Below are 12469 nucleotides of genomic sequence, written 5' to 3'. Positions count from 1 at the left end.
TTCCAAGTAGGCACCAATGACGCAGCCAAACTTGGAATTTACAGGCCTGTCAGCCTCATCTCAATTCCTGGGAACACGATGGAGCAGCTAATCCTGGATACCAAACTGGGAGGAGTGGCTGATACACCAGAGGGTTGCGTTGCCATCCAGAGGGACCTGGACAGGCTGGAGAAATGGGCTGACAGGAACCTCATGAAGTTCAACAAGGGGAACTGCCAAGTCCTGCCCCTGGGGAGGAACAAGCCCATGCACCAGCCTATGCTGGGGGTCTCCCAGCTGGAAAGGAGCTTGGCAGAAAAAGCCCTGGGGCTTCTGGTGGACACCAAGTTGAACACGAGCCAGCAACATGCCCTTGTGGGAAACAAAGCAAACGGTATGCTGGGCTGTATTGACAAATATTGCCAGCAGCTGGGGGGACGTGATCTTTCCCCTTTATTCAGCACTGATGAGGCCACAGCTGGAGTAGTGGGTCCAGTTCTTGGCTCCTCAGTACAGGAGAGACATGGACACACTGGAGAGAGGCCAATGAAGGGCCACAAAGATGATGAAGAGACTGGAGCATCTCTCTAGGAGAAGCTGAGGGAGCTGGGACTATCCAGCCTGGGGAAGAGAAGGCTCAAGGGGCATCTAATCAAAATATATAAATAGCTGAAGGGAAGGTTCAAAGAGGATGGAGCCAGGCTCTTTCAGTGGTGCCCAGTGACAGGACAAGAGGCAATGGGCACTCACTGAAACATAGGAGGGTCCCTGTGAACATCAGGGAACATTTCTTTCACTGTGAGAGTGAGCAAGCACTGGCAGAGGTTTCCCAGAGAGGTGTCTCCACCCTTGGAGATAGTTAAAAGTCACCTGGACATGGTCCTGGGTAAGCACTCCACATGGCCCTACTTGAGCAGGGGGTTGGACCAGGTGATCTCCAAAGGTCCCACAGGTCATTCTGTAATTCTGTGGTTCTGTGATTCTGCAAAAAGCTGTTACGATGTCTTAGGTCTACATGCTGAGTCCCACAGGATGAGCAAGACGCCTAAATGCAACTTCCAGATGGATAGGTGATCCCATCAACAATATAAATACATCACCATTGGAGACCAATGCGGAAAGCTAAAGTTCTGGATTGAGAACTCCCTGGGAAGAGCAAAAAGGAAAGGTTGGGTCCGTGGGTGACAAGTAGCCCTTGCTCTTGCAGTTAGTCTCTGGTTTGGGACAGCTTCCTGAGCAACATGTGCATCCTTGGAGGGTGATTCCCTGGACCCACACCAGGCAGCGGCCAGGTTTCCCAGCAGGGCTTTCCATCCCCCCTTCCAGAAATGGCCATGTCTCTCCATTCAGCATGCATGGATCCCAAAGCACCAATCTGGGAAAGGCTTCTAGGTGAGGGGAAGGCCTCCCTCAGGCACATCTGTCCTCCCTGAATCCAAGTCTGGTGCAAGGCTCGGGTGGGTGGAGCTCGTTTGGTGCCCACGTTTGTGTGACACATGGCTGGTTAGTGCCATTACCAAGCAGGGAGGGAGAGCTTTGGTCTCAGGACAAGTTCTGCCCAAGGCAGTTGCAGCTCACAGCTGTGGTGCCTCAAGTCACTGACCCATGCCTGGGGTCTATCATAAATAAAGCCCCATACACGGAAATCACCACAGTTAATGTGGGTGACATGATGCCATGGTGCCAACATGGAAATTTCCAGCCCGCATACTACGTTCAGGAGAAGAAATATTGATCTTCCTCTGCATCGACTCTCACTACCCTGTCACATCTTTCCACATGTACTCCTTCAAGGGCCCCTTCTCAACTCTCTGCAGTCTGCCTGATGCTGCCTTCAGCCAAATCCTGAATTATGTTCCTACCTGTCCCTTCCTACGTATCTCGCTGAAGGTTTTCCTTCAGCGAAAGGAAAACTATTTCAGTATTTATTACTGAAATCTTCTCAGTTTGGCTGCACTCCTGGAGTCTCTCAACTCAGCCCCATGAGACTTGAAGCATTAGGGAGAATTATGCAGGGAGACTTGGCTTGGCATGGCATTTTGCATGTTAATGAGCCCTCTGGTGCCAAGTTCCTGAACTGCAGGTACTGCAAGAATGAACCGGCCTCTACAGGAGTGAAAAGCTTCCTGAGGTGCATCCAAGGATGGGGAGTGAAGGAGAGGAAGAGAGGAAGGTCAGCTCATGGGGCATGTTGAGCACTGTCTAGCCACCCCACAGCAGAGGGCATTCCCCATCTCCCAGGCTGAGGCATGCACACAGGATGGGAACCTCTCCTTTGTGCAGGGGCCTTCAGCCTCATTCCCAGGGCAGACCTATTCCTCCTCCACCCACAGACATCAGTGGCTTTCCATTGCTGGGCTCACACAAGGTTGGAAGGATTTGCTACAGCCCTCAACCATCGCCTTGCTTCTTGACGAGTTCCCTACACCCTCTCTCGCATCCGTACGCACTGCCAATCACTGCCTGATCACTACCCGAGAAGCTAAGAAGCTCTCAAGGCTTTCCCTCTCATCCTCAGGGGATGACCACGTTTCTGCAGTCACCATTCGTGCATCGTAAAAACACCAGTTGAGGAAGTGCATCTTGGTGAGGGGAGGACCTCGCCGAGGCACGTCTGTGCTCTTTGAGGTGTAAGCGCTTGTGCAAGGCTGCAGGAGGAGTTGCTTTGGTGGCCAGCTTTGTATTGCAGATGGATGGTGTGCAGAGGGCAGGGAATGAGAGAGGACTGCTACCAGAAATGCCATGGAGGGGAGGTCCGGTGCTCAGGGAAAGAAGGATGAAGGGTGGACACTCTGGACACTCCGGGTTCTGGTGTTTCTCTTCCCAAGTCCCCACTGTGGGTGACGAAGCTCTGCTTCCCCAGAAATGGCCAAGCATCTGCCTGCCGATGGGAAGCACTCCATAGCTCACTTTGGGAGTCTCTGTGGCGCAATTGGTTAGCGCGTTCGGCTGTTAACCGAAAGGCTGGTGGTTCGAGCCCACCCAGGGACGCCTTCCCCTTTCCCTGCCCGTGACAGGGGGCTTGCAACTACAGGACCTTGCAGCTCCCTTACAACCCAAACCCTTCTATGGCTCCAGCAAAAGAGGACACCATTCACTCCCCTCTCCAAAGGCAGAGCATTCAAAACAAACTCATAGCAATTCCTTACTCCCTTTTGCTTGCGCACGCAGCTTTGCTTCACTTATTAAACTGCCTTTCTCTTCACCCACGACTCTTTCTCACTTTGCCCTTCCAATGCTCTCCCCCCTCCAGCTCAGGGGGACTGAGCCAGCAGCTGCGTGGGGGCTGAGCTGCCAGCTGGGGACAACCCACCCTGGGATTTGCCTTATTTCTACCCTCACTAACAACAGCAGCACTAACATGCTCTAAAATAAGGTCTTCCTCTTCGTCATGATGCTAAACTCTATTTCTTTCATGTTACTCCTTTCCTTCATTCTTCCTTGACAAGACACTTATAATTTCTCAGTATTATAGTCTGCCATGAAGTTGTTAGAACAATACTTTTTCTCTCCTTTCTAACTGTTGTCATCTAATGGCAACACCTCTCAGACAGTATTGTCCCTACATCATTTCTTTCATTCCCATTTCCAGTCTCTGTGTGTGTGTGTGTGTGAGGAGTTGTTTATCGTGATTATCACACCCCTGAGCAGCTCGTCCTTGGTTGCCAGTACCGGATCCAGGTGAGCACCCAGGGCCTTTGTTGGCCCACTGGGCAGCTGTATTAAGAAGGTGTCCCGCGGTGCTGCAGACTGTTTGCACCTTGTTTTGCCTGGTCCGTGAATGCCAGGGCAATTACAGTCCCCCACAGGAACTGGCTCATTGCCCTGCAGACTTCCTTGGGCTGCTGCCAGAAGACTTCTCCTGCTTCCTCACCCTCACTGCATGGTTCATAACTGCCAACACGATGTCACCCTTACTGGCCTCTCTAATCCTCAGTGACAGAAGCTAAGCATCCTGCAAGACCTCCAGACATCTGAGCTGGCCCTTCACACTGGGGACATCCCCCATCCTCACCTTCCCGGCCACCCTCTTCTGCAGAGCCTCTATCCCTCCACTGCAGCACCCCAAGTGAGCAAGCTGTCCCACCACATCTAATTTCATCCCAAACCATCACAGTGCTGGGAGGCTCCAGCTCCTCCTGTCTGTTCCCCAGCTCCTCCCGCCTGTGCACGTTTGCGCTGCAGCATCTGAGCTGAGGCACCGGGGCTGAGCACAGACTCGTTACAGGTAAACATGGTACCAGGGCCCCAGGGCCCCCACTCTGCTTCACATGCTGGAGTGCTTGGCAGATGTTAATGTAACAAGGAAATGAGGTGCCCACAGACTGCCCCGCAGTCTCCAAGGCCAGAGAAACGAGGCTGCGCAATGACATCTTGTCCAGAGAAATGTTTGGTGACTGCAGAAACTCTGCAGGGCTGTGGGGCTTGCAAGACAAACTCCAGGAAGGACAGGGTGCTGCAGAGACAGTCTTTGCGGATGGGCAGCCTTCGGTCCATCCACACTGTGGACATTGTTATCACCTTCCCTCTCCATATCGTGAGGCAGCGAGGGGAGAGGAGAGAAGTAAGAGAGAGGTTAAAGGCAGTGTGGAGGATGCTGAGAGCTCCCTGGAAGAGAAATCTTCACGGCCCTTAACACAGTAAGTCTCTGGCTGCAGGGCAATGCACTTGAGTACTCTGGAGGGGTCTCCTAGAGCTGGCACATCCCAGAGCAGGCAGGATCTGGCAGGATGGCTCTCCGGGTTTCTTTCATGTGGAGAAGGACACGCTCCAGCCCAGGGCTGTCCTTCAGAGCAGGGTCCCTGCACCCCAGGAGGCTGTGTGCCAGGCAGGGACTCTGCTGCCTGCCAGGGTCAGCACTCAGCCTGCCCAGCGAGCTCCCCACAGTGCTGTGGGGAGAAGCTGTTGGTTAAAGGAGTGACCCCCGGCAGGGCAGGGTCCTTCTGCTGTCGTGAGGGTGCTGCGTGTGTCAGGGCTGCTCACAGCTCCACATCACCCCCAGCATCTTTCTGAGGGTCCTTTTGGAGAAGTACACCAAGGCAGCATTGACTTGAATGGGAAGGTGTTTGTGCTTTGAGGTTTCTCATCTTGGTTGTCTGTTTGGGCAGCGGGAGATGGGAATTTATTTCTCTCTGCTGGAGAAGGCACTGAGACCGCAGAAGATTTTAGGGGTTTTCCTTGAAAAGTCTCTCAAAACTTCTCCCTGTCTTCCCTCTTACACAAGCCCCGATGCCTTCAGGCAGCAAAAGTCCAACAGCAAATGTCCAACAGCAGCTCCATCACCCGGTTCCTCCTCCTGGCGTGAGCAGACATGCAGGAGCTGCAGCTCTTGCACCTCTGGCTCTTCCCGGGCATCTACCTGGCTGCCCTCCTGGGCAACGGCCTCAGCATCACCGCCGTAGCCTGTGACCGCTGCCTCCACACCCCCATGTACTTCTTCCACTTTAACCTCTCCTTCCTCGGTCTGGGCTCCGTCTCCACCACTGTCCCCATATGCATGGCCAATTCCCTCTGGGACACCAGGGACATTTCCTATGCAGGATGCACTGCCCAAGTGTTTCTGTTTGCCTTCTTGATGTCAGCAGAGTTTTCTCTTCTCACCATCATGGCCTATGACCGCTACATGCCATCTCCAAACCCCTGCGCTATGGGACCCTCCCGGACAGCCGAGCTCGCAGCAAAGCGGCAGCAGCTGCCTGGGACAGTGATTTCCCCTATGCCATGCTGCACACTACCAATACATTTTCACTACCGCTCTGCCAAGGCAATGCTGTGGACCAGTTCTTTTGTGAAATCCCTCAGATCCTCAAGCTCTCCTGCTCACGCTCCTTACTCAGGGAATTTGGGGTTCTTATATTTAGTGCTATTGGAGCACTCGGGTGTTGTATTTTCGTTGTGCTGTCCTGTGTGGAGATCTTCATGGCTGCGCTGAGGTTGCCCTGTGAGCAGGGACGGCACAAAGCCTTTTCCACGTGGCTCCCTCACCTGACCGTGGTCTCCCTGTTTGCCCGCTCTCCCATGTTTGCCTACCTGAAGCCTCCCTCCATCTCCTCCCCATCCCTGAATCTGGTGGTAGCAGTTCTGTACTCGGTGGTGCCTCCCACAGTGAACGCCCTCATCTACAGCACGGGGACCAAGGAGCTCAAGGATCCCTGAGGAAAGTGATTTAGTGGCCATTTTTCAGTACTTGTGGACTTCCCTTCTCTCTGCACAAATGACTCCTATGGTATCCCATTGCAGGTGCCTGCTTTGTTCATTAGTCGTTGTCATTATCATTATCTGTATAACATAAATATTGGGATTCACTTCACTGCTAAGGATGAATGAACCTTCTCTGTGTCTCCTGACTGTCAGGAAAAATCTTTCGAACGCTGCATCACAGCTCTGTCTCCCACAGCATCTTTGTAATAAAATGGCGTCTCCTCCGTGCACTGCCTGAAGACTGGGCTCTTCATCCAAAGCTGGTGACGAGAACAGGCACGAGCAAATGCTCCCCAAAGGAGCCTGTTGCTCCATGGATTCAGGGTCAAAGAGCTCCTTGTCCTGTTGGTGCCTGTCAGAGACTGAGTGTTGCATTTAGGCCTTACCCGTTGGTGTCTAGTGAAAGTGGAGACGGTGAGCAGTCACCGAGTCGCTGAGGTACATACCCAGGGCTGTTCCACATGTGACACACAGATGATGTCCTTAAGGAGGGCAGTCTGGAGCTGCCTGGAAACCCCAGGCATCTCCATGGATGGCACGGGCCTGTGGCGGGCAGTGACTGGAGCACCATAAAGAGAGAGATTGGGCAAGGTGGAGTCCCTCCAAGGAAAAGTGCGAAACCCAGGCGTCTACAGGGAAACAAGGACTCTGCTGTCCCAGAGGAGGAAATGGGGTGCCAGCAGGCGCATGGAAGGGAGGCAGGAGAGTCATTCATGTCACCCCCAGTCACGACTGAACGTTTCCTCTCCTTGGAAATGCACCATAGTCCCTTCAAGCACCTTCCACCTCCCCAGACCCTTAGGCAGGGGGCTTAGCAGCAGTGATCCCCGCCCAGCTCCCGAGGGCCAGCAGGGAGCACAAGGAGAGGGCCAGGAAGGACCAGAACGATCGCGGAGAGGTGAGATGGGATCTGATGTGGGCTAGAGTTTGCGCCAGAGAAAATGCCCATGTTCAGCTAATTCAAAACTGTTTCTAGACCATGGATACCCTGAAGCATGCTTACAGTGCAGAGCCAGGAGTTCTTGCTCCACCAGGCCTGGGACGTGGCGTTTCCCACTCCCCATCCCTTTGTGCCATCGTCCCTCACGAAGAGTGACGTTGAGATGGAGGCTGGCACTGTGTGAGGGCTTACACTGTGGAAGCATGACCCAGCAGACCTGTGAATTTGCTGCTGTCCCTCAGTCAGTCCGTGTGCCTAGCACATGTCCTTGGGACAGCCTCCCCCACCTTGTGTGCTGGCTCTAACCCCCAAAAGTCACCCCCCATCCTGGCCCTTTGTATTTTTCGTCCCTTGTGCAGACCACGGCAGGGGGATGTTTCCCCAGCCCTGAATGCATCCTGCACCATGTGGTGCCTGCAGGGTTGGGCTGGGGGGGCCACATGTGGGGCAGCAAGGCTGTGCTGGTGCAGGGATTAGCATGTGAACATGAGCCACACTGCCAGGACATCCCCAAATTACCTTCAAACGCCAGCCAGGCAGGGCTGTCACCCCAGTCACCGCAATGACTCTGGGATCCCAAGAGGCACCATGAGTTGGAAGCATAGGGTGGGCACCACAACCCCAGCTCTGCCAGCAGACCTTCTGAAGCCAGAGCTGCTCCCAATGGTTGGGAGAGGACTCACTGCTGCTCACAGGGTTGGGGGTAGCTTGGGGGCTGCAGCCACCAGCACCGCCTGCCAGGAGCCCCAAGACACAGTGGCGAGTGTCGGTTCCCGGTACCACAGCTCCCAGTGCCTCCCCTCCTCTGTGACCATCCTCGCTCCGGAGCACCACTGGGTGCGAAGGGGAGCTGCTTGTTGTAGTAGTCACTTCAGCATTAGTAGCAAGGCTTGCTGAAGTCTTAGGCCACAAGAACTTTCACCCAGATCCACCGACCGTGCACTGAACTTTGACTTGGCCCCCCAAACCCATGCAAACCAGAAAGATGAGGAGGCTTCAACCTTAGCAGAAGCTGCGATCTTAGAGAGAAGAGAAGAATCGGCCCGCCAAGAGACAATGAAAGGGCCCAATGAAGAACGGGAAGACCCCAGACCCAAATACTACTATTGGTCCGAACAGTCTCCTGAGGGGAGGGGAATTTAGATACCTTAGATATACCTCAGATATACCTTACAGGGTATAATTACCCAGGGATTTCTTTGTTCTGGCTCCCTCTCCGGAGGCACCCAGCTCGAGCTGTTTTCACTGCTGTACCAATAAATTCACCTGGCGCGCGTCGTCTCGGAGGCTCTGCTTCGGGAAACCTAGGGTCGAGCCAGAGGGGAGAGAAAGCACCCGAGAGCGAGTGTATGTGAGCGAGGAGTTGAAAAGGGGCACCCATCAGCTCAGTGGAGCTGCCGCTGCGAAGGGACTTTGGTCCTAGCAGTTAAAGTCTCGGGCGGTGTGTGTGCGACTCCCTGAATGGTGTGTGAATGCTCGGGCAGCGGCTTCTCCTTTAACACTGCTGGAGCTCTTCTCTGCTGACCCGCTGCCATGGCCCCTTCTTGTGTTCAAAGTCACTGTTGCGTAGGAGTCTGAGGAGTGGCTGGAGGGGGGGAACCCTCCCGTTGAGTCAGGAGGTTCAGACAGGACCCCCTTGCTTTCTAAACTCCTTCTCAGAGAGGAGTCGAGGTGCGGCTAAGTCCAGTCTTAGTCTCTCTTCTAAGTCCAGTCCAGTCTTAGAAAAGAAAACGGTTTATTTTCTAAGGACGGTACATGTAGCCACCCATCAGAGTCAACGATTGCCTGTCAGAGCCCTCTCAGGGCTTCCACTGAAACAGCTTCGCAAAGTTGATTAAGGTGGCAGCGCTAAAGTAATTTGACAGCGTTCTAAGTCCAGTCAATTATTCCACCCCCCTGTCTCTGCCCTGGTGCCAGCTCACAACCACTACCACAATCCCTCTGCAGTCTATGCCTCTGCTTGGAGCTGGCCACCGTGGTGTGCCTGCATGGCCCTGAGGATCCCAGAGGGGCTGTGCTTGGAGAGCAGGTTGTGACAGTCCTCGGTCTGAGTAGGGCTGAGGATCTGGTTGGGGATCATGACGGAAAGGAAAGGACAAGAGATTGCAAGGACAAGAAGCAGGAAGGGAAATTTCACAGGAGGTTAAGGAAAGACAAAGTTACAGAGATATATTTGTATGATCATGAGAGTGGATCAGCACTGGTTCAGGGGCCCCAAGATTTTCAAAACTCACCTGGAGAAAGCATTGACCAATCAGATGTAACTCTAAAGTTCTCCATGCTCAGAGCATATCATGGTACTGGAGACCTCCAGAGGTCCCTTCCAACTCAAATCCTCAAGGAGGAAGGAGCTGGACACAGCAGTCAGGGTAGGGGATACTGCTGTGTGTTGAGGCATTGCTGGCATTTGTAACCCCTGGTGCACCTTTTCCTCAGAGTGACACGGCGAATGAGGTCATCCTCAAAAGGAGGCCTCTGCTCCACGGGCACCAGGAGTGCAACCAGTGTGGGGAAAGGACAGAAAAGTTCTCAGAAACACTGCCAGGCATTCCACCATCACAGAATCACAAAATAGTTGGGGTTGGAAAGGCTCTCTGGAGATAGCTAGTCCTCCCTTGAATCCTAAGCCATAAGCTCTCAGTTGGCTCCTCACCCATCCCCAGGCCGATGTCCAGCCACTTCAGCTGCTCTCACATAAAATGCAACTCCCCCTCCTCGTCTTCCCATACAGGCCTTCCAAAAGAGCTGTATCCCTCTGTGCAACACTCCAGTCGTGGGAGCCATCCCACCATGTCCCCATGATGCCAGTAAGATCGTAGCCCTGCAACTGCCCACAGACCTCTAACTCATCGTGTTGATTCCCCATCCTGTGTGCATTCCTCTACAGGCACTTTAGAGAGGCACCCCAGCTTCTTGAGATCCTGGAGAGGATTTGGCAGGTTTCTCCATCAAGGGGCCTTGTAGACACGTTTTGCTTAAGAGGAAGGCTTCAAAGAGCACTTTACAAAACATGATTTTTTATTTTCATGGGTACATTTTATTACTTTTCACTTTAGAGGAGAGCTGATAGCAGCATTCTGCAATTGATATTGATCCACTGTGCCTCCTAAGGAGGATGGGACAGGCAGGAGAAGCAGTGCCTTGAGGTCTGAGACGATGGTCAACCTTGCTCCTTCCCTCCCCAAGCCTCAGGCTCAGGTTCTTGCCTCTGGAGAAGCACGGTGACTCCAAAAACTTGTTTCCAAAGGCAATGTTCAAGCAGAGAAGAAAAGAACCAAATAATCAAGCCTGGCCTGAGACAGACTTGGAATCGCCTGTGGAAAGAGAAGGGCAGCTTATTCCTGCTGCAACAGCAGACAGCGGATCAGTCTCTTTAGTGCCTCTTTGAGCTCCTGAGTCCTCATGCTGTAGATGAGGGGGTTCACTGCTGGAGGCACCACTGCATACAGAACAGCCACCACAAGATTCAGAGCTGGGGATGAGCTTGAGTAGGACTTCAGGTAGGCAAACATGGCAGAGCTGGCAAACAGGGAGACCACGGCCACGTGAGGGAGGCACGTGGAAAAGGCCTTGTGCCGTCCCTGCTCAGAGGGGATCCTCAGCACAACCGTGAATATCTGCACATAGGACAGGACAAGGAACAGAAAACACCCACAAGCTACGCAAAGACTGACCACAGTAAACCCAGCTTTCCTGACGTAGGAGTGCGAGCAGGAGAGCTTGAGGAGCTGGGGGATTTCACAGAAGAACTGCTCCACAGCATTGCCTTGGCAGAATGGAATGGAAAATGTGTTTCCAACGTGCAGCACCGCATTGAGGAAACCACTGCCCCAGGCAGCTGCTGCCATTTTGATGCAAGCTCGGCTGTCCATGACGGTCACATAGTGCAGGGGTTTGCAGATGGCTACATAGCGGTCATAGGCCATGACGGTCAGAAGGTAATACTCTGAAGAAACAAAGAAGAGAAACCAAAAGACCTGGGCAGCACATCCTCCATAGGAAATGGTCCTGGTGTCCCAGAGGGAACTGGCCATGGATTTGGGGACAGTGGTGGAGATGGAGCCCAAGTCGAGGAGGGAGAGGTTGAGGAGGAAGAAGTACATGGGGGTGTGGAGATGGTGGTCACAGGCTATGGCGGTGATGATGAGGCCGTTGCCCAGGAGGGCAGCCAGGTAGATGCCCAGGAAGAGCCAGAAGTGCAAGAGCTGCAGCTCCCGCATGTCTGCAAACGCCAGGAGGAGAAACTGGGTGATGGAGCTGCTGTTGTTGGACATTTGCTCCTTCCAAGAGTGCGTGACTGTCCAAGGAGGAAAAGACAAGTTCAAACAGACCTGCTTGAGCAAAACCCATTGCATGCGACCCAGAAACTCTGCCCACTGCCTTCCTAACTCTCTGGGGGACATTCTGTCAGGTGTCTAGCTGGACCTCCAGTTTGTGCTGGCTGCGTGCGCTGTGAGGATCAGAGTCCTCTGCCCATGGGTCCAAAGGAGGTAGTCCTGCTCTGCAGCAGTGTTAACACAGAGGTGGCAAAAAGCCTTCTGGTTGTTGTTCCAGGGGCAGGACGCCCTGAGCTGACTGTGGAGGGCTTAGTCTTGTCACCCAGCAGGTATATTCCTATTGACCACCATGAGAGGTGAAATGAGGAGCACGCCCAGCTGCTTCTTGGAGGCAAGAGGACAGTATTCGTAACCTCCTACTTTTCCTTCGTTGACAGATTTCAGTCTACCACTATCAGCTGTCTCTCAAGGCAAGGAAAGGCAGGAGGCAGAGGTGACCTGGCCCATTGCCGAGGGCTTTATCCCTGTCCACACATCAATACACCGCATCCACTATTTCTCCAGGCACTGGCTGGATAACAGAGCGCATGGAAATGCCTGCATATAAATGTAAGCTCCAATGCATGCCTTTTTCAAGCGGTGAAGATTCAGCAGTTTCACTGCCTGCTTTGCAGGGAATGGGGTTGAGGAGGTGAGTATAGACTCTAGAAGAGCAGACTCGTTTAGATACCTGTGTCTGGTGTTCATTGCAATGGTAGAAATTCTCGGCTTTTCCTTAGCTCTCAGGGTAAACACTGGGCAGTCACTCGAGACCAAAAAAGCTCCCTGTAACCTAGTGCAGCCTCAAGAGAGCGGCTGCGCTCAGTGGTCTTGCTCACAACTGCCCTGTGCTGGCACCTCTCTCAGCTAGAGGACGATTGCACTCAGAGCTCACTCTGCAAAGGAATCTAGACTGTGCAAAGAAGAGAGGAGTCCAGTTTCAGAGGGCAGATCTCCAGAGAGCTGTCTCGTTCTCAGCCCTGATAGGGAGAGAGTGGCAGGGAGGATGTGAAGAGGCTCCTGGCTCAGATGA

At 53.4% G+C, this 12469-nt stretch overlaps 1 protein-coding gene and 1 non-coding gene across 2 annotated transcripts; one reads left to right on the top strand and one right to left on the bottom strand.

Annotated features, from left to right (window-relative positions):
- Window positions 1–2896: 2896 nt before the first annotated feature.
- TRNAN-GUU (transfer RNA asparagine (anticodon GUU)) lies at window positions 2897–2970 on the top strand. Its single transcript has one exon. It is a non-coding gene; the product is annotated as a tRNA-Asn (tRNA).
- Window positions 2971–10455: 7485 nt separating this feature from the next.
- On the bottom strand, window positions 10456–11394 carry LOC142403510 (olfactory receptor 14C36-like). Its single transcript, XM_075489768.1, has one exon. It carries the CDS (start codon window positions 11392–11394, stop codon window positions 10456–10458), a length of 939 nt encoding a protein of 312 aa, XP_075345883.1.
- Window positions 11395–12469: the final 1075 nt, after the last annotated feature.

This window comes from Mycteria americana, unplaced genomic scaffold (genome assembly GCF_035582795.1).
Source record: "Mycteria americana isolate JAX WOST 10 ecotype Jacksonville Zoo and Gardens unplaced genomic scaffold, USCA_MyAme_1.0 Scaffold_37, whole genome shotgun sequence".
Taxonomy (NCBI): Eukaryota; Metazoa; Chordata; class Aves; order Ciconiiformes; family Ciconiidae; genus Mycteria; species Mycteria americana.
This window is presented reverse-complemented; position numbering and strand designations above follow the sequence as displayed.